The sequence below is a fragment of the Drosophila teissieri genome, chromosome 3R (genome assembly GCF_016746235.2).
Source record: "Drosophila teissieri strain GT53w chromosome 3R, Prin_Dtei_1.1, whole genome shotgun sequence".
NCBI classification, from domain to species: Eukaryota; Metazoa; Arthropoda; class Insecta; order Diptera; family Drosophilidae; genus Drosophila; species Drosophila teissieri.
In genome coordinates, this window is record NC_053032.1 from 23,479,807 (window position 1) to 23,507,064 (window position 27,258).

The 27,258-nt window shown below is 50.0% G+C and overlaps 6 protein-coding genes across 11 annotated transcripts in view; 4 read left to right on the forward strand and 2 right to left on the reverse strand.

Moving 5' to 3' along the window:
• Positions 1-54: 54 nt before the first annotated feature.
• LOC122621963 (ubiquitin carboxyl-terminal hydrolase puf) lies at positions 55-14,452 on the forward strand. Of its 2 annotated transcripts, none has more exons than XM_043800017.1 (20): positions 55-187; positions 298-1,335; positions 1,455-2,166; positions 2,230-3,139; positions 3,201-4,087; positions 4,143-7,415; positions 7,473-7,659; positions 7,718-8,370; positions 8,434-8,557; positions 8,619-8,806; positions 8,868-9,138; positions 9,206-9,388; positions 9,623-10,022; positions 10,082-10,187; positions 10,249-10,420; positions 10,496-10,686; positions 10,748-11,100; positions 11,168-12,137; positions 12,197-12,534; positions 12,608-14,452. In XM_043800017.1, the coding sequence occupies exons 1-20, from the start codon at positions 145-147 to the stop codon at positions 13,366-13,368; spliced, it is 11,760 nt and encodes a 3,919-aa protein (XP_043655952.1). In that variant the 5' UTR covers positions 55-144; the 3' UTR covers positions 13,369-14,452. The 2 variants fall into 2 exon arrangements, with proteins under 2 accessions (XP_043655952.1, XP_043655953.1); XM_043800018.1 differs by having other exon boundaries at positions 12,635-14,452.
• Positions 14,453-14,705: 253 nt separating this feature from the next.
• On the forward strand, positions 14,706-15,268 carry LOC122619818 (metallothionein-3). Its single transcript, XM_043796999.1, has 2 exons — positions 14,706-14,858; positions 14,930-15,268. Exons 1-2 carry the CDS (start codon positions 14,834-14,836, stop codon positions 15,094-15,096), a joined length of 192 nt encoding a protein of 63 aa, XP_043652934.1. The 5' UTR covers positions 14,706-14,833; the 3' UTR covers positions 15,097-15,268.
• On the reverse strand, positions 15,140-24,317 carry LOC122619816 (atlastin). Of its 2 annotated transcripts, none has more exons than XM_043796996.1 (5): positions 24,187-24,317; positions 17,779-18,091; positions 16,493-17,706; positions 16,363-16,429; positions 15,140-16,304 (listed from the first exon to the last, which is right to left on the reverse strand). In XM_043796996.1, exons 2-5 carry the CDS (start codon positions 17,971-17,973, stop codon positions 16,155-16,157), a joined length of 1,626 nt encoding a protein of 541 aa, XP_043652931.1. In that variant the 5' UTR covers positions 17,974-18,091; positions 24,187-24,317; the 3' UTR covers positions 15,140-16,154. The 2 variants fall into 2 exon arrangements, with proteins under 2 accessions (XP_043652931.1, XP_043652932.1); XM_043796997.1 differs by lacking the exon at positions 24,187-24,317 and adding an exon at positions 19,086-19,239.
• LOC122619815 (putative tyrosine-protein kinase Wsck) lies at positions 19,664-22,745 on the forward strand. Its single transcript, XM_043796995.1, has 3 exons — positions 19,664-20,739; positions 20,797-21,153; positions 21,255-22,745. Exons 1-3 carry the CDS (start codon positions 20,008-20,010, stop codon positions 22,539-22,541), a joined length of 2,376 nt encoding a protein of 791 aa, XP_043652930.1. The 5' UTR covers positions 19,664-20,007; the 3' UTR covers positions 22,542-22,745.
• A 128-nt stretch (positions 24,318-24,445) lies between the features above and the next one.
• On the forward strand, positions 24,446-26,145 carry LOC122622561 (syntaxin-18). Its single transcript, XM_043801110.1, has 2 exons — positions 24,446-25,526; positions 25,818-26,145. The coding sequence occupies exons 1-2, from the start codon at positions 24,528-24,530 to the stop codon at positions 26,004-26,006; spliced, it is 1,188 nt and encodes a 395-aa protein (XP_043657045.1). The 5' UTR covers positions 24,446-24,527; the 3' UTR covers positions 26,007-26,145.
• Positions 26,146-26,297: 152 nt separating this feature from the next.
• Positions 26,298-27,258, reverse strand: part of LOC122622560 — a 38,522-nt gene continuing 37,561 nt past the window's right edge. For all 4 annotated transcript variants that reach the window (XM_043801108.1, XM_043801105.1, XM_043801109.1 and 1 more), the window contains one exon: positions 26,298-27,095. In XM_043801108.1, coding sequence (XP_043657043.1) covers positions 26,842-27,095 — 254 coding nt within the window. In that variant the 3' untranslated portion in view covers positions 26,298-26,841. The remainder of the gene's footprint in view (positions 27,096-27,258) is intronic.

Sequence of the window (27,258 nt, forward strand, 5' to 3'; positions counted from 1 at the left end):
AGTGCCCGCAACCGAGACCGAGACTCCGCCAGCGTATCCCAGACTCCGACTCCTCTCCCTAGACGGCCAGGAGTCGTCGCCGCTGGCAAGGCGGCCCTAACCCCTGGAAGCCCCCAATTTGGTGTGTGCAGCTATTGGAGCACCATGTGCGAGGTGTGCGCCGACTTCCAGAATCTCCTGGAGCTGTGTAAGTCAAAAATGTTCACCGCAAAAAAAAAAATGAAAAGAAAAGAAAAGAAAGGCGAACATAGAAGACCCTGCCCCGCTTACCATTGGTATTCCGAATCTCTTTTGCAGATGAGGTGCGCGTGGCCAGCTCGGATCTTAAGTTTCAGTTGCTGCTGAAGAGCGAGATCGAGACCACCTTCAACTACATCCAGTCCTGGCCGCAGCGTCAGTGCATGTGCCTGTACCGGGACACCAAGAACTATGACCGCTTCAATCTGGTAGTGCAGTCGCTCATCTGTCTGACGGTGCAGCACCTGAAGCACATCGACCACCTCATCGACAACTACAAGCGGCTAACGGCCAGTGCTGCCCAGGTGGTGGCCCAGGCCCAACAGCAGCGAGAGCAGCAGCGTGACGAGGCGTCAGCCCAGACAGAGGGAAAGGATTCATCCTCACCAGCGGAAGAAACCAAGAAGGAGGAGCCATCTGGATCATCCGGTGAGGAGGCTCAGGGCTCCGGCGATGGGCCAGCCAAGAAGCCGCCAGTTGGCCCCTGCACTCCCCCTCCTCCGCAAACGGCCAATCCGCAGCACAAATCCCACCTGCAGTACACAGAGGAGCCATGGATCCTGCCCGAGGTGGAGAAACTACTGGTGCTCGTCTCAAAGGTGTTCCTGCTCAACTTCCCGCTGTACATCGCCCACAAGCATGGCATGCACTCTCGGCTGGACGACCTGCAGGCTGAGGAGGCCCACCACCTGGCCCTCATCTGCGATCTTCACGACAACGACCTGCCCATCTACCTGCTGCGGAATGTGAGCCTCTTCTGCAACTCGGGCGGCTTTGGCGCCATGTCGCTGTGCTTCGAGCACCCCGACCTGCCAGTGTCCACCGCTCACTCGATGACCGCTGCTGTCTCGAATGTGAAACTTTGGCTGAACTATCACTGTAATACCCAGCTCTTCGTGCCGCTACGCAGCCGGATACTGCAGTACATGTGCAAGCTGTCGGATCAGAGCCTCCGATCAGCCGCCACCCGCGCGATGGCCGACTTTGTGTGGTCTTCCATGCGGGACCCGCTGGACGTGGCAGTTAACTTCGACACCGAAGGATTGGCACTGGCCTTTAAGTACTTCACATCGACCACGCTGACCATGCGACTGGCAGGTAGGTCCTACGATGTACAGATATTTATTAAAGGCATTTCGAACAAAGTTCAAATAATATTTCATTTATTTATCAATAAATATTATACATGAAACTAAATGATTTCAAATGTCTTCCAGGCATGGCCCAGATCAACGCACACATTAATCTATTTAATGAGATCTGCACCACCGAAACCGTCAACGAAGTGGAGCTCTTCGGACAGCGCATCGCGAACTGGTTGACTGAAAACCATATTGTGCAGCATCTGTTTGGTCCGAATCTGCACGTAGAGATCGTTAAACAGGCACACGTTCTGCTCAACTTTTTGGCGGTCGAGAACCAAATCTCCGAAGAGGACATCAAGCTGATCTGGCAAGCCACCCAGCTGAAGCACTGCTCAAAGACGATCTTCGACATCCTGCCCTCGCTGGTGAAGAACCTGGCCCCGCGCCCGGCCATGCACCTTTACTCGCTCCTTTGCCGCATGGATCCCAAGGAGCACACTGAGCAGAGCATATACATCGCCTCAGCACTCACAAAACTGCTGTGGACTCGTGATTGCTCGCGCAGCCAGATGAACCTGATGCAAGACCACCTGCTGGGTTCCAACGTCACCGCCTCCAGCTCTGACAGCGGCAGCATTGAGGGCAGCAACACAGAGGACGACCATGTGGGCGCCGACGACAGTAGCATTGCCAGCGGTGGAGGCGGCGGAGGTGTCGGTAACAAGAGTCCAATCGATGGAGTTACTCCATGCAAGCAGGCCCGGCACAGGCGGCACATCTGTGATCCCACCACCGAGAAGGGAAAGCAGATAAGCCCCGAGGATATGGGCAAAGTGGACATGGTGTAAGTAAAATAGCTTTTCTGGAAATATGCATTGAACTAACGCCCATTTCCTAATTTACCCAGAAACAACCGCATTGTGAACATTATCGACAACACAAGTAGCGAAGAGGAGCTGCAATCGCGGGCTGCTCTGGAGCTGCAACTGCATCGCAGCCGCAAAAAGACGAGCAACAAACGACGGCGCCAAAAGGCCAATAAGCAGATTATTCTGCCCCATGAGCTAGTCGAGATCTGGGACGGAGCTGAAGATGTGCCCAGCAGTGACGAGGCAGATGGCGAAGCCGATGGTGATGGCGAGGGCGAGCTTCTAGCGGACAGCGACGAGTGCAGCGATGGCGCAACGAGTCAGCTGGTGCCCGCAGCGGTGCTAAAGCATCTGCAGGGAGAGGGACCCTATATCAGGGCCATTGAGACCAATATCAATGAGCTGCTCAGTGGCGCGGAGAACGATGGCAGCTACTCCTCCCCGATGAGCAACAAATCCGAGAAGAACCTGGCTGATTTTGATGACGAGGACGTGTCGCCCTGCGAAGAGGAGCTGGCCCAGCTGGTCAGCTCACGCGCCAATTGTCCGGACGTTCCACCAGCCTTTGCAGCTGCGGCCGCCGCCATGATGGTGGCCCAGTCGGCAATGGCCCTTCAGAAATCTGGGGAGTCGAATGTGGCTGCTGCTGCCGCCGCTGTAGCCGCTGCTGCGGCGGCTACCGGCACTGCGCAGCAAACGCTGGTGGCGATGAACCGGCAGGCCAGCGTTGCTGCAGCCGCCGCCGTGGTTGCTGCGGCCAAGGCAAAGTCGGACTCTGATGTGGATCTAATGGAGGTGGCTTCCGGCGGGAAACAGCACCATTCACCAAAGGCAAGTCAGGGCAGCTCTACGTCCGGGAGTACACCGGTGCAGCCTTCCTTCAAGCTAAATGATGTGTGCCAACCCGGAAACACACTGCTCTGGGATCTGCTTCAAGACGATAAAATTGTAAGTTTCCTTAGGTTTTCGATGTCCTTTAATCCTATGTAATGCTAACTTTGTCTTGCAGGGCCAACTGGGAGAATCTCTGGCTTTGGAGGCGGAGAAAGCGCTGGCAACTCTCCTGTGCTTCAGCATGGACCGCCAACTGCGAACGAAATTCATCGAGGGTTGCCTGTATAACGTCGCCAACAACCGGAGCGTCATTGTCAGTCTGCGACTGCTGCCCAAGCTGTTCGCCTCGTTCCAACAGTTCCGACCCTCGGACACGCACTCGATGACGCTGTGGGCAGAGCGAAATCACCGGATGATGCAGTGCTTTTTCAATAATATACGCCACTATGCACGTCGCCATGCCGAGGTACTGATCACCCAAAACGGAGAGCAACAGCAGCAGCAGCTGGGCGGACAACTCTACTCACACAAGACACAAGTTTCTGTAAGACTGCAGTTCCTATCGTCGATATTCTCAACGGTGGGATCCCCGAAAAGCTTCCGCCTAACGCTGGAGCAGCTTGACGCGCTATGGGAGTGGCTGGCCCACGATCCGGAGTGTGCCGACTGCTACTTTTCGTGGCTGCAGGCACAGGCAAAGGGCGGTGACCAGCACGCTCTGGGCATTGAAGCACTGCAGCATTTATATTTGAAGAAACTCCCAGAGCTGCGACCCGAGGAGTTCTCCATGGTTGCGTTGGGACTATTCCAACAGCTATGCAGCTTTGCCCGCATCGCTATGGCCGAGTACGACAAGCACAGCGAGCAGATCTCGGCAAGCGCCAGTGCCGTTGGCATGTACCATCTGTGGAAGATCGCATTGCGCGCCCAGAGCAACGATGTCTCCTTGGCGGCCATACAGTACATCAACATGTATTACATGGGTCAACAATTGCGCTTGGAGAAGGAATTCGTTTCCCAGTGTATGGAAAACCTAGTTCAAGCGGCCACGGCTTTGGAAAGGTGAGTAGAAATAATTTTCCCTTGAGTATTTTTCTAATATTTATTCTTCTTTCAGCATCGATGATGAGACTGCTTTGATGCGCGTCCAGCGTGGGCTGCTCCTGCTTAACACCCATTTGGATACTTTCCGCCGGCGATATGCGTTTCATCTGCGCCGCTGGGCCATCGAGGGCAAAGGGATTGGATCGCATAGTAACCTAAAAAATGAGGGAGCGGGTCCACCACTACGGATCGTCCTACAACAGGCGGGGCTTTCGGAAAAAAGCCTCTTGCAGATGCATGCGTGTGACTTAATCGCCGACCTCAAGGCAGAGGTGTCAAAGTGGTGGGAGAGCCTCCAAACTGGACTGGCTGCTCCTGTGCTCGGTCTGCTGCTCAGCGATGGACCGCTACGCATTATCACACAGGGACAGGAACTGACTTCGGATTACGATGAACGGAGTCTCGGCGATGCTGGATTCAAGGATAACCAGATCGTCTACGTGTCCTTGGGTGGACGTGGAGCCAGGCGAAAGGAGTCCAATTTGGAGCACCCGTCAATGCTGCCGCCACCACCGAAGGAGTGTTTGCCCACGGTGCTCCTGCTGCAGCCAAAGTACTTCGAGAAGCTATTCTGCCTGATGCAGACACTGGGCGATATGCAACCACAAGCGTCGACTGTAAATCCCCAGCATCACACAAAGGCGCAATTGCTCTCGCGGCGCGTATGGGATATCCTCGCCATGCTGCCAACCAATCCGCACATTCTGGACGCCTTTAAGAGCCTAGTTACGGACCTAAGCGAACTCGAGCAGATGGATGCTGCCGGAGAGGAGGAACAACTGGCCACCAAGCGCAAGCAGATCAAGCAAAAGTTCAGAGATCTTCTCGACCCGAACAACCTGCAAAAGTTCATGTACTCGCTTCATATTGTGGAGAGTCTGGCCCTAACTAGTTCCAGACGCGGCGAATCCAACGGCAATGTGGCCATGGGACATCCCCCGGAACAGGTGCGAGTGAAGAAGTCCTCGATGGGAAGACGGAGAAATAGCAACGAGCAGCCACCTCCACCGCCGCCAGAAGTCAAGCTAAGCAAAGAGCAACTGTGCGAGCTGGAGGCCCCACTGACGCCCACTCCCTCCACTGGCTTGCAGGATGTGGAAACGGAGGCCAGCAGCAGCAGCGGAGGCGATAAAGAAAACCAACCGAAGCAACACAGCAAGCGTCAGAAGAAAAGCGACACTTTTGATCAGGAAAAGGAACGCCCTGTGGGTTGTTCCACCCCGCCGTCTCCAACACCACCACCACCAGCACTTTCGGTGATGGAAAGAGGTGACAATAAGTGGAGTGAGGCGTTCGTCAAATGTGGTGGCCTGCGTCATCTGTACGAAATCTTCAGTGAGGGCCAACTACAACAAAGCGCACATCCGAAGGAGCTGGCTTTAAATGAATGGCGGCACGATTGCCTGGCCAGCCTGCTGCGCATCCTCTGGCTTCTGGGATTCGAGGAGCTGCAATCGGCGGATGCCCATGTTCTGATGTCACGCCCACACCCGTTCATGCTACAGTTGATGGAGGTACCAGAGTGCCTGACCCGACTCTCATCGATCCTCAATGACGAAGTTCACCAGCAGCATCAGGCTTCTTCGGCCAACCCACTGGTGTTCCCCTATCAGTTCCAGCACTTGCGCACCGGCTTTTGGGGCAGGGCCCAGCTCATCCAGTTCGCTATGAACATCCTAGTGAGTTTTGTGCACGCCTCGGCGGAAGCAAGAAGGCTTCTCTGGGCGCCAACTGGAACCGATCACTGTCGATGGCTGCAGAAGTTCATCCTGGAGGATCCCGAACCTGCGGTGCGGCGTGAGATATGCGCTGGCCTTTACCGCATTTGCTTAGGAAACGCACACAGCTATCGCCTTTTGTTGGCTCCACTGCTGCACAAGCTCATCGCCCTGTTGCCATTGGCCGAGCAGATGAGCTCCGGCACCCAGCCCACGCAGTTTTTGCTCTCCGAGGAGGGCAAGGATCCATACGGACCCGCCTGCCGGGATTACTTTTGGCTGCTGGCCAGATTGGTGGACACTCTCTCACCGGAAATGGTGGCCGAGGAGCACATCGACATTGAAATGCTGTGCGAAAGCATCTCGCAGAGCATTCTCACCAGAGAGTATTATGAACTGCGCCATGGTTATCAGGACGATGGCTTGGTGGGTCTCTTGAATCTCATGTCCAATTTGATCAAGTACGACACCACCTTCAAGTACACTCCCAAGGCGTTATCCTTTATCGAGCAGCTGATTGGCTTCCTGTTTGACATGCCCTCGCCGGCAGATCGCCAGAAGCCCAAGTGCAAGTCGGCGTCGTCTCGAGCATCTGCCTACGATCTTCTGGTTGAACTGTGCCGCGGATGCGCCACGAACTATGCGTATCTGCATGGACGTCTTCTGGCACAGCACAAGTCCGGACCCAAGCAGCCGTATCCCTGGGACTATTGGCCGCGCGATGAAGGCAGATCTGAGTGCGGCTATGTGGGGCTGACTAATTTGGGTGCCACTTGTTACATGGCGTCTTGCGTCCAGCACTTGTACATGATGCCACAGGCGCGAGCAGCTGTGTTGCGTGTGCCACCCACGGCTGCCCGTAAGCATGGACCCACGCTTCTGGAGCTACAACGGATGTTTGCTTACCTACTGGAGTCGGAACGGAAGTCCTACAACCCGCGAAGCTTCTGTCGGGTCTACCAGATGGATCACCAGCCGCTGAATACGGGAGAGCAAAAGGATATGGCCGAGTTCTTTATCGATTTGGTGTCCAAGCTGGAAGATATGACGCCTGACTTGAAGCACCTGGTTAAAAGGCTCTTCTGCGGGTCCTTGAGCAACAATGTCGTCTCCCTGGATTGCGGTCACGTTTCCCGCACGGCTGAGGACTTTTACACGGTTCGTTGCCAGGTTGCCGATATGCGCAATCTGCAGGAGTCCCTGGACGAAGTCACCGTTAAGGATACACTGGAGGGCGACAACATGTACACCTGCTCGCAGTGCGGCAAGAAAGTACGAGCTGAGAAGCGGGCTTGCTTCAAGAAGCTTCCCCAGATCTTGTGCTTCAACACCATGCGCTACACCTTCAACATGGTCACCATGCTCAAGGAGAAGGTCAACACGCACTTTTCCTTTCCGCTGCGCCTGAACATGTGTCATTATGTGGAGAAGACCTTGATGCCGCAGCAGTACAAGGAGGAGCGCGAGAGGCGCCAACGTGAGAACGAAGGCGCAGATGGTGGAGGCGATGGAAACGACAACGAAAAGGCGGAGGCCACTCTAGATGCCGATATCGAAGAATGCTACGAGTGAGTATTATTATTAATTGGTCTTTGTAGTAACAATACTAATGCCCACTTATATAGGTACGAACTGGTGGGCGTCACTGTCCACACGGGCACTGCGGATGGCGGCCACTACTACAGCTTTATAAAGGAGCGGACGAAGACCAGCTACCATCCACACGAGCGCTGGTTTCTATTCAACGATGCCGAAGTGAAGCCCTTCGATCCCTCACAGATTGCGGCGGAATGCTTTGGTGGCGAGATGACGGTAAGTAGTTGGTTACACTATTTTTCATTCACCTGAAACTTATGGCTGATATCTGCAGAGCAAAACCTACGACTCGGTGACGGAGAAATATCTGGACTTTAGTTTCGAGAAAACCAACTCTGCCTACATGCTGTTCTACGAGCGCCGACTGCCAGAGCATCTGCAGCGCCGGCATTCCGAGCTGCTGGTTACACCCACGCCCAGTCCCACTGTGGAAGAGAAATCCGAGGCGGAGGAGCCCACTAAAATGGAGACAAGCGCCAGCGAGATCAAGGCAGATGTAGATGTGGAAGTGGAGGATGAGGAGAAAGACAAGGAGAAGCCTGCGAAGACTGACACAGACTCCAAGGAATCCCCTGCAAAAGAAGAGGTCGCGGAGGCCGAAGCGAAGCAGGATGAGCCTGAGAAAAATGAAAGCGATTCGCAATCGATAGATGGCGAAAAGAAATCGGAGACGGACAAAAAGCCCACGGAGAAGACGATCGTGGGCACCGAGGAGGAGAAGCAGCCAACAGCCAATTGTGATAATCATAAGCCAAGCAACAATAGCCACAACAAAGCCAGCAACGATCAGCAGCCTTCCACGTCGAAGGCTGCCCAGAAGCTACAACTATTTCGTCCACTGTTGAACAAGGAGCTCGAGGATTGGATTTGGCAGGACAATAGACAGTTCCTGCAGGATCGCAACATCTTTGAGCACACATATTTCAAGTGAGTTATATTTTACTTAATCTGCATTTCATTTCACTACAAATCGGTTGTTGTTCTTCACAGTTTCATGTGGCAGATATGTGGGCACATACCGCAATCATTAATATCGGAGACGGACGTCACCTGCATGGCAGCCAAGTTGTCTGTGTCCTTTTTCATTGAGACTTTTATTCATGCCAAGGAAAAGGTGAGTTAATCCTCTTTGCAAAGCCGTAAAAGTGAGTTTTCATCTTCCCTCGTTTGTGTAGCCCACGATGGTGCCCTGGGTGGAGCTGCTGACCAAGCAGTTCAATGCCAGCCAGGAGGCCTGCGAGTGGTTCCTGTCGCACATGTCGCTGGAGCCGTACTGGCCGGTCCAGGTGCTAATCCAGTGTCCCAACCAAATGGTGCGTCAAATGTTCCAGCGTTTGGTTATCCATGTCATCCAACAATTACGGTAAATACTATTAGTTACTATAAGATTCGTTATGTGTATTAAACATTTATTGACTTTCCAGTGCCTCACATGCCGATCTTTATCTGGATGTGGAGACAGACGAAGATGACAAGGAGTTAATAGGCCAAGCCTCTTGTGTAACCCGCTTCATTGGTTCGCTCATCTCGCTCCTGGAGCACGGTGCCCGAGCGAACCTGCGGCACTTGTCCGAGTACTTTGGACTGCTGTGCGAGTTCTCACGCATGGGAGATGAGGAGGCCATGTACTTGCTGCGCATCGGTATACTCAAGAGCCTGGTGGACTTCTATCTGGGACACAAGCAAACAGATAGCGTAAGTTGATCAAGACACTTTACACCTGTTATCGTTATTTTGATGTTCTTGTTTTTCTATCGAGCAGATAGACATAAGCTCCGACAACGAAGACAACTCTTCTGACGAGGCGCTGTCCGTAGAGAAGATGCGTCCGGCCTCGCTGGACAAGATGATTGCTCTGTGCGCCAGCCTAGTGGAAAGATCAAGGGGACCCGACTTCCGACTGCGACTCTCGCCCAAAGACTTCACTGCAATCGCCGGCGGCAAGGTTATACTCAAAAAGCTGGAAAGCGTTGTCTCCTCTGTTTAATCCATTCATCAAACAACCATTCAAGCATGCCATATCCAATACCAACCATCTAACCAATCCATCAGCATTAATCCGTAACCGAATTCCCAAAAAAAAATCAAGATAAACATGACGTTCGAATTCCATTTTTAATTGTTTTTCCTGTGTTCAAAGTTCCCTGCATTTTTGTCAAATTTTGCTTATATTTCGTAGGGCTTTCCATTTTTGTACCAACAAATAAAGGACGGCATTAATCCGCACCAGACAAAGCATTTAATACACGCCCTTTGTCGCTGGGATGAGCGCCTGGCCACGCAGATCATTGGCATGCTATTCGCCTCGGTAACCAAGCACACGGAGCTGTGCGCGCCATTCTTCAAGCTGCTCACCCTGCTCACCGAGACGCAGGGCGGTCCAGTGGGCCTGCCTTGTTTCACCCAGTTAATCCTGCCCCGAATGTGGGACGCGGCCGAGTACTGTCCACAGTCCGTGCTCGACTGGCTCTCGCTGCAGGCCACCAAGAACAAGATCGCCCACGCCTGGATCCTTCAATCGGCCGAGAAGTGGCTCGAGCAGTTCCTGCTGGCCCACGATAACACTCGTGTTCGGAACGGTATGATATCGGCGCTATCCGCTTGGGAGATCCTGTTAAATGGTCGGGTTTTATTACAGCTGCCGCTTTTCTGCTGGTGGCACTGGTACCCTCCCAGCCGTTCCGGGCCAACTTCCGCGCCCACTCACAACACAAGCTGCTGGCGCTCAATCCACACAGTTATCGGTAAATTATATTAGATGATCTATAATGAGTTATACTAACTATCTTACTTATCCTCCTGCAGCGACATAAACAGCGATGCGCAGGCGGTGCTGCACCAGGTGATCACGCTGCTCCTCCGATTGCTGCGTCCTGCGCGCGTCTATGCGGACATCGGAGCCCATGGCACAACCAAGCTGACCGCGTACTTCAATCTGCTCAGCTATTGTATGGTTTCAAAGACTGAAAAACTAATGGCAAGTTTGGCAGCAGCAATTCCCCATTTTCGATATGTTCAGCCCTAAATTGGAACACTTTGTTGCCACTTACAGATAGGATCGTACATGCGCTCCCTGTGGGAGCTGTTCCATCCACGCCTCTCGGAGCCCAGTGTTCCAGCCCATCACAACAAGCACGCACTATTAACCTTCTGGCACCACTCACTCGTGGACTGTCCGGAGAATGCTGCCCAGGTGGCCAACTGCCCGGAGATCACGCGCAACATTGCATTTAACTATATACTGTAAGGAGACAACTGTTTTTGACTGTCATAAACATTATTAAACCGTGCGTTTACCACCTAGGGCCGATCATGATGACGCGGAGATAGTCACCTACAATCGTTCCATGCTGCCCGCCTATTATGGACTACTACGTCTGTGCTGCGAGCAGAGCCGAGCACTCACCCGCCAATTGTCCCAGCACCAGAACCTGCAGTGGGCCTTCAAAAACATCACGCCACATCCCACGCAGTACGCAGCAGCCGTGGACGAGCTTTTCAAGTTGATGGCTCTGTTCGCCACCCGTCATCCGGATGCTAGTGAACAGGAAAAGCTCGATGTGACCCAGTTTAGAAGGGCTGTGATCGTGTCCTACACCAGTAGTCTGGATGCACGTGTCTCCTGGTCCACGCTGATCAGTGCTCTCAAGATACTTGGTTAGTATATTAACCAACCTATTTCTCGAGGAATACACAACACTAATGTATTTCTTTTCCTGTACAGTGGACAATGAGGAGGACCGCACGATGGTGATCTTCAACGGCGGCATTGAGATGTGCTTTGAGGCGCTGCACACGCTACATTCCATGCATCACGAGGCCACCGCCTGCCATGTCGCAGGAGACCTATTCGATCTCTTGGGCGAGATGCTGCTCCTTCTAGCCACGCTGCGAACCCGCACAGACAGTCCCGCGCAAAAGAAGCAGCAGCAACAACAGCAGCAGCTGGAGCAACAGTTGCAGTTGCAGCAGCAACAGATGCTGCAGAAACAGCAGCAGCAGTCGCAGAGCCAAACGCAAACACCGCAGACGCCGCAGCAAAAGGAAAAGCAGCTGCAGCAACAAATGCAGCAGCATCTGCAGCTGCAACAGTTGCAGCAAATGCAATTCCAGCAGCAGCACTTCCTGCGTCAGCAACATCAGCACTCGGCGCTGGCAAAGGCACTGCCGGATGCAGTGAAGCGACTGGCCACGCTACTTAACACCTTTAACTCGCCGGAGATCAGTCGCATGGCCTTGGAAGTGCTCAAGGAGCTGGTGCGCAACCCCAGCCTGGAAACCATAAGCATTCTGGCGCCCATTCTTATTAACTGTCATCTGTCCGTGGCGAATGCTCCCAATGCAATCGGTCCTCTGGGACCGTACTTCCCGCGTCGCGGAGCGAAGCATACGCCTTGGCCATTGGGCGCCAAGAACTCACCCCGTCCACCGCGACCCATGGTACAGATGTGCATCGCTCTGGCAGAGCTAACACCACGTGGTCTGGATGCGGATTACGACGTCCAGGTCGAGTCCTTCTACCGACCATACCATGACTTTATCGATGTCATGATGCGCATGTGCGTCAACACGGGCACTCTGAACGACACGCTAGTCAAGCTGCAATGCTTGGTAGCCATCGAGTCCACGCCGCTGCACTTCACCTATTTCCCCAAGTTCTGGGTGGGCATACACAACAATGCTCTGACGCACAAGTAAGTGAAAGATGTTTGTTGAAAATAAGATGCAACTTTATCCCAATTCTTCTTATAAGATACGTTGAACTGCTCGTCAAGAATCAACTGTTGGTTGAGTACCTCCACAATGTCCTAAGGGACGAGCGGAGCATGTTGAAGGATGCGTGCGTTCGCGAATTTCTGGAGCTCTACTATCACAAGGTCGCCGCCCAGCTGCCAGTGGCCCGTATGATCTACACCATCAACTATGGTATGCACTCCAAGGATGACATTGACGAGCTGTGTGGCGACCTGTTCGCCATCCGAATCATTGCCCAGGCCACTGGAGTGCCGGCCTCAGTGCGCAAAGAGTTGCGAGGATCTTTGAGGGCACTTCAGAACAAGAGCGAGCGGTTTAGGAAGGAGTCGGAGCGGGGTAAGTTTCGCGTTACCATTAAGATTTTATTTCCTAGAATAGGGAGACCACTTGAGTACGTTGAAATTGATAGAGCTTTCATCATCTCCCTATTTGCCAGATCCATTTCCGAACAAGAAGCAGAAACGTGACTCCCAAAAGGTCAAGGAAAAGGATCAACCGCAGCCGGAGGGCGAGAAGGACACCTCAACGGACAACGACAAACCAGCAGATGTCTCTATGGAATCCAGCGGTAACCCGGAGCAAGTGACCGACAGCACCAAACCACCAACTCCTGCAGGCAGCGACGATGAGCAGATGGAGAAAACGTCAATTCCCTCGTCCGATGACGAGACAGAGCTGGAGGATGAGCTGCAGCCGACGCCCAAGCGCAACAAGAAGGCGTCGAACAAGAAGACTGCACAGGATCGTCTCAACGAGGAGCGCGAAAAGCGACTTATCACGTTGATCACCATGGAATCGTACATCCAGAGCATTTTTGCCATCCTTAAGCGGGATGCCAGTGTCCCCAGTTCGGGGCCAACTAAGGAGCCAAGTGAGGAAGCGTGTGGCGAGGCGTCCACTTCGGCGGCAGCCGCTGTTAAGTTGTCTCGCCCCAAGGGAGCCTGCACTCCGCCGGAGCCGATGGCCGATGCAAACGATACGCGGTGCAAAATGGATACGGAGACAGAGGCGGAGGAACAATCTCCAAAGCCAAGCCACACAAATGGTAGCCAACAGAACGAATCCCCGCCAGCGGCCACCAGTGCAGACAGTGCAACCGCGAATCCTTCACCCGCTCCCGCGGCCGCCGTTGCGTCCACGTCCCAGGCAGCAAGTCCAACACAGATTTAGTTGTCATTCAACGATTTGCTCAGCATTTTGTTTTTCGGCAAGCCACTGGACTGATAATGGGCGCCGGCGGCTGACCACGGCTGAGCACCTAACCTGTAAGAATTTTGTGGCCAAAGGTCATTGTTAGGCACACGTAAGCAACCCAAGGTTGGTGCTAATGGTTGGTTTTGGGTGCGTACCCATGCACAACACACATAAAAACACAGACAGTCCAATGGCAAATCAGAACGACACAAGCTATAAAGCTCCCATTCCGATATTCGTTTTCGAGGAAACGGAAAGTGCCAAGAGTTCGGCTTTCCGCGAAAATTGGAAACTGGTTTTGGGGTTAATAGATACTTAGTTAAGCTTATCAACAAATAGCAATGTAACACACATTCAGTCCCGACACGCAAACAGCCCTCACATATATTCAATATATAGATATAAATGTAACTAACTTAAGACTACCCAGCACGCAACGTCCCCCGCAGAGAAGAGAACCCGTAGCAGATCCCCTTTCGAATGGATGATTAAAAGAAAATGGTTAAGTTCCCACAATCCAATGGAGAAATTTGTTATGCCAAAAAAGTAATAAAAAACGGAAAGTGAAAAGCGGTTAAGCAGTTGAATTAGAGGCAGCATTAGGACTACAAATTAAAAGTTTGAACGAGTGAACGAGAGCGGTTAAAGAAGATCAATGAAACGGCTTACGAGACGCTAATATCTATATATGTTGTATCCATTAAGTATCATTTTAAAAACGATGCTAAGAACATTTGCTTACCAACTTCCTCGCCTTCTCCCACGCCCCCCAATGCACCATAAACGATACGTTAGAAATGAACAGATATTATAATTATAGAACCTAACGAAACATTTTAAATATTGGATGTGTTAAAGAGAGTATGAGTATGTCATAATCATTTTCAATGTAAATCGCATAACGCAAACCAATCGAACCGAACAGTTTTTAGTTCACATCCGATAATGATAAATTGTAATGTTTAGCACGTAAGTTGTGTAGAGAGTTGTTGTCCCACGTGAAACACAACAGGACAAAAATGATAACATTAAATAAAGTAACTGGCCAGCCCCGCAAAAACGGGTCGCATATATTGATAGTCTTAAGCAATCCCGAGAACGTAGCGCGATCGTAATTCACACAATGTAATGTTGAGAAACCAACAAAAAACACAAACCAAAATCACACGCAAAACAAATCATGAGAATAATAAGTTTAAATGATATGTAATTGAAACGAACTGCAATGGTATTGATTTGGGCGGGCACCTCTTGATTTTCTTGCAACCTGTTGCATTTTGGTGTCGAGTGTTCCATTCCGGATGATGCTGCCACACGCATGCGCTGCCGTAAATGTCAAATTCCGGAAAATCGCCACCCCAGAAATCAGTCTGTACAAATTCAGTGTACCATTTGGTTTTAATTTAGGAAAACGAAGGCTTTCTGCTAAAAATTGCTTAAAATGCCGTGTGTTGGTTGTGGAAAAGGTGAGTTTCAACACCATTAAAATGAATCTTCCGCAGCAAACAAAAATATATTATATAAATACACAATACAGATTGCAAGTGCACGCCGGAGAAGTGCTGCGAGAAGTGCAAGTGCCAGAACCCCGGACACTGTGGATGCAATCCCTCGAATGCCACCTCATCGGGCGGATGTTGCAAGAAGGATGGCGACACAGCGGGCGGCGACGCCAAGCCAAGTTGCTGTGGCGCCAAGAAGTAGAAGCCCAACCCCAAACCCAAACCCATTGATGCGAGAGGAAAGATACTTTTTTTTCCTTTTATTTTTCGATGGCCATAACTGCTAGTGAGCTGTTATCATTAAATACATTTATTGTTTTATTGTTTAATCGAAACAAAACCAAGAGTTCTATAAATTTACTGCACAAGATAAACTAATGACCTATACCAGCATTGCTCCTTTGTGTTGAACTTTAATGGGTGGCAATGACTTCTATTTTAGTTTTTTCGTTTTTTTTTTGTATAATTTTAAATAACAAAATGTGGCAAAATGAGGCGCTTAGCAAACCAGCCAACAACAATGTGCACTCTGTTTATACATAGATTGCTTATGGAATTCTATACCAAAGATGAGATAAGGTGGAAAAGGAGGCGGGGGGTGGGGGTGGTGTGTACGCCTTAGATGGAAATTAAACAAATTAAATTCGTTAGCGATTTCATTATATTACAGCGTTAAATTTCATATATCCGTTTCAGACGCATATCGTTTGTAAAAAAACAATTTAAAATTTCACTTTTTCAACAGACACAAGCCACTTACTAATGATGCACTTACTCTTAAAGATACGTAATATAGACGATCTACACTTCAATTAATGCAATATAAAAACAACTTTCCTTTAAGGGCAATTAATAGCTAGACGTTTGTGTTTCCGGTTCTCTCGCACTATAGAGGGGTTTAGATTTATACAAATTAGAAGGGGTCGTCCTCTCAATAATCGAACCATTCTACTGGTCCATGGACACCTAATTACGCTTCGCTTTGCGCTTTTTGCGACTATTTGGCGCCTGGGAAGAGGATGGGGCCGTTGGAGTTTGGACGCTGACTTTAGCCTTCTCTTCGTTGCTGCCGCCGAACTTGCGCCAGATGTTGTGGATGAAACCGTCGGCCTCGTTAATGTTGTTGCTCCTGTTTGATTTGTATGCCACATTGTTGTTGATGTTGTTGTTGTTATTATTATTGTTGTTGTTGGGTTTTGCCGACGGCGGCTGCGACGGCACCGGCTGCTGCGTCTTGTGCTGCGCTCCTTGGGCGTATTCTCATGACCGCTTCACCTTGCCATTGGACGCATTCACCGATGTTTGAGAGCGGTAGGAGGCAGCTCCTCCGCCCACAGCCATTTCGGTCGCATGGGTGGCCACATGCTGGATGCCCTTTTCCATGCAACCGTGGTAGATGGGTCGCATGAACTGCAAGCATAAGGTAGTTTAGCACACACACATTTCGGTTAGATTCCCAGCTACTTACTTTCTCCCACATTAGCGTAGCAAAGTCATCCAACTTGCCTCCAAAGTCACTGAGCTCTCCGCTATATCTGCAATTCAAAAGTAAAGTTAATTGGCAAGATTCTCAACCAAAGCTCAATTTATCAACCTACCTGATGTAGGCCCACAGAGCCAGTGTGAGCAGCGCCACACCCATGACCAGATTGCAGAAGTTGGCGAAGGTATAGAGGCCCACCAAACCGAAGATGCCGCTGAGGATGTACATGATGACGGCGCAGGCGAAGTACACCGCTGGGGTTCGTGCCGCCTTAAAGATGTTCTTGCTCTCGTTGTGCGCTTGGTAGTTGCTGAAGACCTCCTCGAGATCATCTTCCAGTTGCTTGCGGAATTTCTCGGTGAACTCCTCGCCGCCCATCTTGCGCTTGGCCGCAAACTGGAACAGTGCCTTGTCCTTCACCCGCAAGTGCTCCGTCTGCAGGTGAGCGGTGCTTAAGTACGGCCGCGTTCCACCGCACACCTCCTCCATGAGCTGTCCGTACAGCTCCTTGGCGGCGGCCACGGCGGTCAAATGGTTGGCCTCGGCGGTGGCCACCAGCATGCTCTTCGGCTCGGGTAGCTCGTTGCCCTTGTAGATGTTCATGTACGATTGGAAGTACTGGATGAGATCGCGAGCGCGCACCCGTTGTCCGCTGATCTCCTTGTAGACCAGGTTGTCCGGTGCCAGCAGCATGGGCACCAGGGAGCGCAGGCTGTTCTTGAACTCGGGCGTGATGTCCTGCAGCCGACCGTCAAATTTGGGATTGGTGGCCACATTGAGGCCTGGGTGGGGCATCAGGAAGCAGGCCACCTCCGTGAAACAGGACGAAATGTGGCGACGCAGGGACTGTAGTTCTGGGTGCTGTTTATCGGACACCTCCAGACGTCGTTTCAGAATCTTATCACCGCCCAGTGCACCGTATTCCGCCTCGTAGGGAAAGCTCCAGTCCCGGACGAGGAACTGCAGCCGCTGGAACGGCTTTTTGCCGGTGTCGGCCAGCGCCAGGCGGCCATACTCGGTGAAGAGCTGCAGGTGCTGCAGATCGTCCTCTTGGATGTTCTGTGACAGGTTGTATATCTGCACCGAAGACAGCATTGTGCTCAACGCAAAAACGGTGGCACAATCGCGCACGGTGCTCTGGCTGTCGAAGGCGCCCTGTGTGTCCAGCAGAATGATGGCTATCTTGTCGCCGTTGGGATAGTCGTGCAGGAATATGTCGGACCACATGAGAATGCCGGTGGTGTCGCGTTCGGAGCCGCCGCGCCAGGAGAATCCCTCCAGCGGATCTGATTCGCCTCCCAGCCAGTCTGTCGCATCGTGATGCACATACTAGGATTTCCAAAAAAAAGAAGAGCTTTGTAAGTGAAAGATGCTTGTGATGGCAGCAATTTCGCGACTCACCTTTGAATACATATAGCGCAGAAAGAAGTCCAGCAGGAAGCTCTTGCCCTTTCGGAATGCTCCCGCCACGGAAACGACGCAGACGAACCGATCCTTGACCTCATCCCGCATGAGGACCTCACTCAACGCATCCTCGTTGAGCACAAATGTGTGCTCCTCGGACGCGTTGATCACCTGCACTGCCGATCCGCCCATTCTGGTCTCTGGAATCCTTGCCTGCTATCCCGTTTACTGCCTCTGTGTTTCGCCGGCTGTGTGCTTGCCTCCGTTGGGGAATTCTTTTGAGTTAATCTGTTGGATTTCGACTTGTCAACTGCAAACATAAACAGACAGCTAGATAAGTATGGAGAAAATATCTGCTGTACCTCTCAGCAAACTTTCCCATTTCCGGCAAAAGGAAAACTGCGGGTCTGGGCCAACATTTAATTGCGCAAGCCTCTGCGCTGCTGCGAGTTCATTTAATTTTGGCACAGCCACAAGACACGAGCGACGGAAAGGACAGAAAGGCCTGCAATTATGAGAGGTGGCCAAAAATAAACCCAAACATGCGCTGCTCCGCGATCGCAGAAGATGAGGCACTATGTAAGCGAATTGTTCAGGTGCGTGGCATATATATGTATATATGTAGGTACCTATCCATTGAGGAATGGTACTTATTTCTAAACAATGTCTAGGTGCCGGCTTATCAATTAGTTCGTATATGGCAAACTCACTTCCTAACCATAATTATTGCTTATAAAACCAACTGTTCTAAACAGATCCGTCTGAAGTCTCAAGTATACAACTTAAAAGCATATGGTTTTGATTACCACTTTAGAAACTGCGTCCACTTAATGATAAGAAAACCTGTTTGTTGAACTAATGACTAAACTTTCAACATTCATACAGATTTCCCAGTGTAATAAAGTATTCTACAAGCCCACATGAAGTACAAATTATATCTTTTCAGTTACTCAAAATAGCTTGGAAAGAAATTCATTAGAAACCGGTCTTTCAGTGATTTTATTGACCTTATTAACTTTCTTGATTGATGTTTTGTTTTGCAAAACGATCACTAGTTCATCTTTTACTTTTGGATTCTACCAGTCCCAATGGGGAATATGTATGGAAAAGGGTTTCCAAATCGGGTTAAACGAATTCAGCACAGTGAAGTGTTTGAGTGTAAGCCGTAGGGAGCACATTAAAATTAATTTCGTTAGCTGCGCTGTGATGACGTCGACAACTTTTGTCGCGCTACGCAGTTTGACCACTTGAATTCTAATTGGAAGCGCAGCCAAAACAAAAAAAGACCGTACCACCAGACATACCACATTAAAGACAAGAGATCCGTGGGGAATTATGCCACACACGCGATTATGCAGTCTAATTTAAAGTTATGCTTGCGCCTAATTGAATCCGATTCGAATGCGGAATGGGAATATGAATATAAATACACGACCAGCGCGACCGTCAACCAAATCAAACTGCAGCAACAACACGCAAGTCACCAATGGAATCGGCTACCTCAATGGAATCGTGGAAAGAGAGCGGGGCGGTACTCTCTCTGTTCCGATCACCTCTCTCTACTTTCGCCGCCACATGGCAAAATAGGAACAGACACAGTGGGAGGGGAGTGGGGTAATGCAATTGGTGCGGCAGCAGCTGCAGCGTTAGCAAAATCGCGTCTGTCCAATTAACACATTGCCACTTAATTAAGACCGACATTTGTCCGAGACTTTGGCGCGCTGAATCAGAATTTAAAATTCAAAATATAAAATACATCTGGCAATGCTGCTTGGAGCCAGGCTTGTCCAGCAGGTGTGTGAGTAGTGCCACCAGATACGGGCGATCTTCGCCACACACCAGTTGTCTCACTTACACTTGCTCTTTTATCAACTAGCTGGCGATGTAAACAAAGGTGTTGGAAAGTAACAGCAACAGTTGTGCGGGCTGCGTCGACGTCGGCAGAGCGATTAGTCAACTGGAAACACGGTTGCCGAGAGCAACAACAACGGGCTCACACTCAATAACAGAACGGCAGTGGAGGAAGAAGAAGCAGCAGCAGCACCAAAAGCGCTTGAAAAATGTTGAGCGGGGAAAAAGAATAAAAGTTTTTAATTTGCCTAAATTGGCTGCCCGTGAAAAAGTGTTTAATTGGCAGCTTTAACCACCCCAAAAGAAGAAACTAAAATCCCAGGCGGATATCAGCCATCCGGCGTGCAGGAGCTGCTCATTCGAGACTTGCAAGCCATGGAATGCGGTTCACGTAGCGGACACCGCCCAGTTCCGATTTGGTTCTCCAGCTGCCTCGTGGCCATGTGCTTGGGCCTTCCACGAGGAGCAGCTGTCCCCCAGGAAGCACCTGCCTACTACTATGTCGGTTGCTACACGGCTCGAACGGATCTGCTCCATGAATCCGTCTACGCCAAGACCCCGCAGACCTGCATCGAGATTTGCGAGCATCAGGGTCACCACTATGCGGTGCTGGCCTCCGAGAAGTGTTTCTGTGCCAATGTCCTGGAGCCGCAGGAGCAGCAGGATGAACAGCTCTGCAACACCCGCTGCCTGGCCAACAAGGCGCAGTATTGCGGTGGAGTCGGTGTGCACTCGTACTACTCCACCATACTGACCAAACAACCGGGTCCGCATCATCTGAGGATTTCGAACAAGACGGAAAACAGCCTGACCCTCAACTGGGATGCCTACGAGGCGAGGAAACTGCTCCTGGCCGGCGGCGCAGAGGCAGTGCTTCCCAACCAACTGCTGGACAACTTCCTGATCAGAGCTCAAGTCCTGAAGACCTACTCCTCGCTGCCCGCCTTCCCGCAGCCCGAGTTTATGGTCCAGAGCACGGAAACGCAGTTTGAACTCACGGATTTGCATCCCGCCACGCTGTACAACGTATCTGTTAGGGCCATGTGCAAGGATGCCCAAGCTGGTCAATCTGAATGCGGTCAGGCCTCCATAGAAGCCACCACAGAGGTTGGTACTGCTTGAATATAAACGAAAATCCAATACGTTTTCTACTCCAAATTTCAGGTGGGCCTTCCGAGTCCCGTGCCAGCACAGCCAAAAATCCTCAGCCGCACCGATCGCACAGTTACCATCGAGTTGTCGCCCATTCGCAATGACAATGGACCACTGAGCAAACTCCTCGTCATTGTGGAATACGTGGACAATGCCCTGAGTCAGCCATTCGATGCCCAGCTCCTGGGCAGCTGGCAGCAGGCTCAACAGGATGAAGTGCCGTACTACATAGCCGCCGAATTGGATTACGATCGACCGGAGGACAACCGCACCCGGCGCTTTGTGGTGGGCGATGGCAAGCGATACGGACGATTCATCAATAAGCCATTGGATCAGCCAGATGCGCATGTCCACATCAGTCTCGGATTGGTGAGCAATGCATTCAATTTGAGGGCCAACTGCTATGGAGGTTTAATGGCTCATCTGACTATTTGTTACTTGAAACTTTTGAATGACTATTAATATTCTAGGTGAGCACACTGGACGGCGTCACCAAGACCCTGTACAGTCGTGGAACGCACGACCAGCATGTCACATCCTTAGACGACTTTAGTTACGCCACCTTTGATAAGGGTCAATCCTCGGTGGTGGCACTGGCCGTCACCTGTGTGATCTTCGGAACCTGCCTCCTGCTCAGTCTTATTGCCTACTTCTATCTGCGCTACAAGACCTGCCGAGGACGACGATTGACTGGTGGCAATGCCCACGAGATGACTCTGCAAACACCAATAATCGAGCGGGAAAACAACGGATATCTGGTGGAGGACGATCCACTGCCGCACTCGCCGGAAAACTTTAAGCAGCAGTTGCAACAGTTGGTGGAGGGATTTGAACGGATACCAAGGAATGCACTGCGGCTAAATGTGAACGATGTGATTGGAGATGGACGCTTTGGCGAGATTATAACCGGAAAGGTTTCAACCAACGATTTTGCCAGAGATTGCACCCTGCACGTGCTCTGCCTGGACGACTTGAATGGCACTACTCAGGCACAGTTGCTACGAGAGCTGCGTCAGTTGTCTCAGTTGAAGCGGCAGGAGCATTTGCTGGATTTCTATGGAGTCTCAGCGAGTCCGGATTGGTTCTACCTAATTTTCGAGCAGCAGCGCATGAGTCTAAAGCGAAAATTGGTGGAGAGTCGCCTGATGGCACCGTCGCAACGCCTCACTTCCCTCTCCGAGCAGCTAGTGCTGCAGTGGATCTACGAGTTGGCCAGCGCCATGATCTATCTGTCCAGCTGCCAAGTGGTGCATCGACAGCTCTGCTCGCACAGCGTCTTTGTGACCAGCGAGTTCAAGCTGAAGCTGAGCGTCTTTGGACCGCTGCCGTACATGAACATTGCTCGCCAGCAGCCAGACCACAGCAGATGGTTGGCTCCAGAGGTGCTGCGATACCAGCATCACCATTCCGCGCGATCTGATGTCTGGTCCTTGGCCTGCGTGGCGTGGGAATGCTGTGCCCTGGGTGGTACGCCCTATGCCAATGCAGTGGCTAGTAACCAACAGCTACTAGAGGCCATTCGTGCTGCAGTGCGTCCGGCCCAGCCAGCCTACGTCTACGGGGATCTCTACCAGCTGCTGCTCAACTGCTGGCAGCTAGAGCCGAGCGAACGGAGCAGCTGTGAGGACGTGGCCTTCGGAATACGTCAGCTGATGACCTCACCGCGGCATGCCCTTAGCTTTGATCGAGTGACCGGCGGACTAGACACCCTGCCTCCGTACCTGCCGCAGCTGGAAGCGATTGCGACGATGGGCTGAGTTGCAGCCGAATAGAATAATTAGCTTTAGTCAGCGAGAGACTACATTCGCATACAGTAGATTTCGGTTCTGAGTCACTGCTGCTGAGAGTAAACATCTCTTAATTTTGAGTTTAGATGTGTTCACTTTCAGTGTTCTGGAGAGAAAATAATTTGTTTTAGAATTTACATATCGCTTGAATAAAGCTCATAAATTGTTAAAATATATCAACAGTTCTTATCCACCATATAATATTAGAAGTGAGCATTTCTGAAACACATTTCTGTGTTTTGATTTCATTTAATCGACGTCTAGTGTTTATTGCTGATACGCACAAACTTCCTACGTTAATATATACAAATAAAAAAGTGTTCTATGCCAGAGCTTATCTGATCTATAAGGTAGTTAATTGCTTATCTATAACCCAAAAGAAATGAATCGACTTTCCCCCACGCGAAACAAAGTTCAATCGAACGTGCTCGATAAAGAGCGAAAGATAAAAGACTACTGACAGTCTGGCCCCCAAGATTGTGCAATAAACTGAGGGATCCATGGCGAATGGATCTCCTATCAGGCCTGACTACATAGTTATGTATGTGATTCCCCGCTGATGTTGCACAAACCAGACAAAAGCAAAAACTGAAGGCAAAAAACCAACAGAGAGAGAGCGGCGAATGCGAAACTTTGATCGCTGGCGAGCAGCAATTAATAATAGAAAATAAACGCTGGCGTTGCTCAAGTGTGAGTGGATCAAAATTGACGATTAATCAGTTTAAAGGTCTTGCATTGCATCTATTGTTCGTTATGTTGTTTAAGAATTAATTAGGGAATTTGTTGGCAGCAACCTAGATGCGGTTACATGCTTTATTAGTCATTGGACAGAGTAGGGCACTACATATTCCTTTATTTTGGGCCATAATCTTATAATGGAACTGCATACAGAAAACAAAATCTATCTAAAAGTTACTGAAATATATATTTTGATTTTTTTCATTGGTATTTTCTTTTAAATTTGTTTATATATTCTTTCGAGATGCACTTTTCAAATGAAATATTAAAATCCATTATCATTTATTTGAAATTTCTTTCCGTGCATAAAGCTTATCTCGGGATCCTTCCTAAAGACGATAAGCCATCGTTTCTCTTGTCGACGTGTAACTATTGGAACCACCAATACCCAAAGCACATGGCTCGTTCCAAAATTGGAGCGACTTTCTCATAGAGTATATAGTAAATACGGTAAATGAAGCGCAACGATATCCATAGCGACTTTTGGACGCTTACCTTGCCCACAATTCAAGGTGAAATGACGACGAACAATTGAAGTCACTGAAATGTGTATACATTCCGCGCAAATGGGCAATTATTATTAATAAATCGAGCTGTATGCCTGGTATCGGAATTCAGGGGCTTCGGCTGCCGACCATGCTGATGATGATGATGAGGTTCATCCGGAATTGGCCAACTTTTCGAGTGTTTTGCATTCGCCTGGGCAAATTGTTATTGTTTTTGTTACATACACACATGGAGATTATGAGGAATCCAAGGAAACTGGTTGCTCACACACGCACACCAACGCACTTCGACAGAGCCACACACGCACACCACGAAAGGGTCGGCTAACTGCGCAAATGATGCGCTTTGTGGCCCGGCCATTGTTACTCACTTTATTTAACCATTTACATCGGACACTGGGACTCCCTGCGCTGCGATTTTTGGACACTTTGCTAGCAGAAAAGTACGTATTTTGTTTGTGCTCTGCTAATGGTGTGACCGTACGCGGTTGGGCGCTAAATCAACCACCAATGTGGGGTGTTATCGGTAAGCAAGCCACTTAACAACTGCTTATCGATAACATTTAGCTATTTTTGGTATTAGCCAGCTGGTAAGTTTTAACGGTCACCACGCGGTCACACTGCATTAAGCGAAACGAACGGCCACACTGCGCTAGACCGATGATGTGGATTTAAAAGTTAAATAGTTTAAACTTAGTTATAGCAAATAGCTATGGACATCACCCAGAGCTTCAAGGCCAGTGTAATGACGGTGCGCCTGCAGCGCAAGGCCGAGTTGGCCGGCAAGGCGAAACCGGCCACAGCGCCCACAAAAACTGGACCAACTGGCCCAAAGGATGACTTCGCCAAGCAGGCGAAGGAGGTGTGCAACAAGATCACTTCGCTGCGCAATGTGCTGATCGAGAACCGCACCGCCTACATGCGCATTGGCCAGCACCTGAAGTCCGCCGCGCACATGACCGACGCCCAGCGGGATCTGATTGATCGCGAGTCGGAGAAGTTTGTCACTTTCTACACGCAGCACCTGGCCAAGATGCGCAGCGATTGGAAGAGCGCCAAGCGGAAGCCGCAGGAGCGTCAGCACATCGATGCCGTGCTGGACCTGCTGGTCAGCTATTTGCACAGCGTGGAACAGATCTATCTGGATCAAAAGAAGTACCGGGTGCAGCACGAATTGGAGACGTATAAGCTGCTCAAGTTGGCGGCGGACAAAAAGAAGATACCAGTACGTCCGGCGGGCAGCAACAGTGGCAAGCTGGGTAGGCGCCAGGTCAGCAACGATGACAGCGATGCCACGCAGTCTTCTCCACAAGCAAATGGCAATCACGATGAATCCGCCGACAACGATTGGGCTAACGACGGCTGGGGCGACTGGGATGAGGACGAGGAAGGCGTCGAGGTGGATGATCACGATGGCCAGGAGGAGAAGGAAGCCAACCAGGCCAATCAACACAAACCACGTACGCGCAAACGAAGCAAGCCCAACAGATCGGCTCTGAACGACTCATCCGCCAAGGTGGCTCTGGATGAGGAGCTCCAGAAGCAGCAGGAGGCCGACGATGACGATCCCCTAAGCGCCGAGGATGTGCAGCTCTTCGAGGCGGAGAACGTGCACATCTACAACTTTCTGCAGGGCGTCTCCGAGGAGGTGGAGCAGATTGGAAAGAACGTGGTGGACATTGCCCAACTGCAGGACATTTTCACCGAAAAGGTAAGATAGCGTGATAACACAAGTTCCAAGGACTTCATGCTCAATCACAATTCACTTTGAGGAGAACATATTGCTCCAGATTGCCAAGACGACTTATCATTTACGTGGCTGCTCATATGTTCGCCTACTTAATCCTTCAATTAAAAATATTAATTGGTTTCGCTTAATCCCACATCCTTCGCGATTGCGGGAAATAAGGGTGGCGCCTATTAGCATGCAATTAATTATCAACTAGTTCCAGCTAGATCCACGTTCTAATCGCCTTTAATCCTCTTAAAATCCCCTTTTTAGGTCGCCATGCAACAGCACAATATCGACAGGATAGTTAGTGCCGTCGTGGGTACCACGGAAAACGTCAAGGACGCCAACGAGCAAATCCGCCAAGCCACTCAGCGAAATGCAGGGCTACGCGTGTGGTCGCTGTTCTTCCTGCTGGTCATGTCGTTCTCCCTGCTCTTCTTGGACTGGTACTACGATTAAGTGAAGGCCCCAAACTTTATGTGTAACACCTTTAAGGATTGAGAAATGCAAACATGTTTTGTTATCGTTTGATCGCACTAAAAGCATAATTTGTTTATTACATAATTTATAAATAAAAGGAAAATATTTGTATAGGTTATTCAACTGCCTTGTTTCATTTTCATTTGTCAATGAAACCTCGTACAACAATATGGAACTAAAATCGATTTGAGCTGGCTTTCACACTGGTCCACGTCTCAGTAGATTATTTAAATTCTACACCAAAATGTAAATAACTAAATGTTTTAGTGTTGCTTGGTACATTGTTTATATCTAGGGCCTTAGTCCTATTATTTTCATTAAACGCTCTTCAAAAAAATATGTATATCTAACTGGGAACGGAAATCAGCAGTAAGTATTTATATTTATATGTATAATGTATATATATCTAAGGCCTAAAGTTAACCTTTGCGTATCTGTTTCAGTTGATTTCATTACATGAATGTCTAGATTCTAACTAGCTTAGGTCTAATATTTTGTAGCCTTAAGATTTGTGTCTGAGGGAGTGTATCCTTGGCTTAGTCGCTAGGTGTTTTATTTTAGGTGCAATATTCGATTGCATTCAATGCAGTCTGCTGGTTCGTTTCTTTTCTATTCTTTTGTTTGTTGTTTTTCTTTTTATTTAGAATAAGAGTTAAGTGTTACTTATTGGTTGGCTCTCCAATGGGAAGAATGGAAGCTATTCACCACAGAGTGTGGTAATAGTGTAGGAAGGTGCCGATATTATTTGGCTAGGTTGCTTGTGATTACTTATAACTAACGCGTTGTAAACTAAATAATAATCCGGCCCCGTGGGTTATGGCGTTGTGGCAATGGATTCCAGCGTCACGCTGTTGCCGGCACAGCTCTCCACCGAATTGGGGTATTCATCTGGGCTGTGGTACACGTGTCCGCCGCAGCTCATCGGCGTCAAAGGTGTCTCCTCGATGGGCGTGGGCGGATTCTCCAGCTTGTCACTGCTGGGGTGGCAATGGTTGTTGTTGCTGGGTGACTTTGATGCGGCTTCCTCGTTGCGGAATACGCCCATTGGCAAATGGGTTTTCATGTGAGCTAATGAAAATCAAAAAAGAAATTTGTTATTACACGTTTTAGTCGTTCGAAAAGCTTTCATCAAGTTGCATCTTAACGTAGGCCATGCAAAAAGACGGCATCTGTGATTTACCTATCCTTACTTTCGATTCTTACGACAAACTAGAACGGAACCTATTACTTA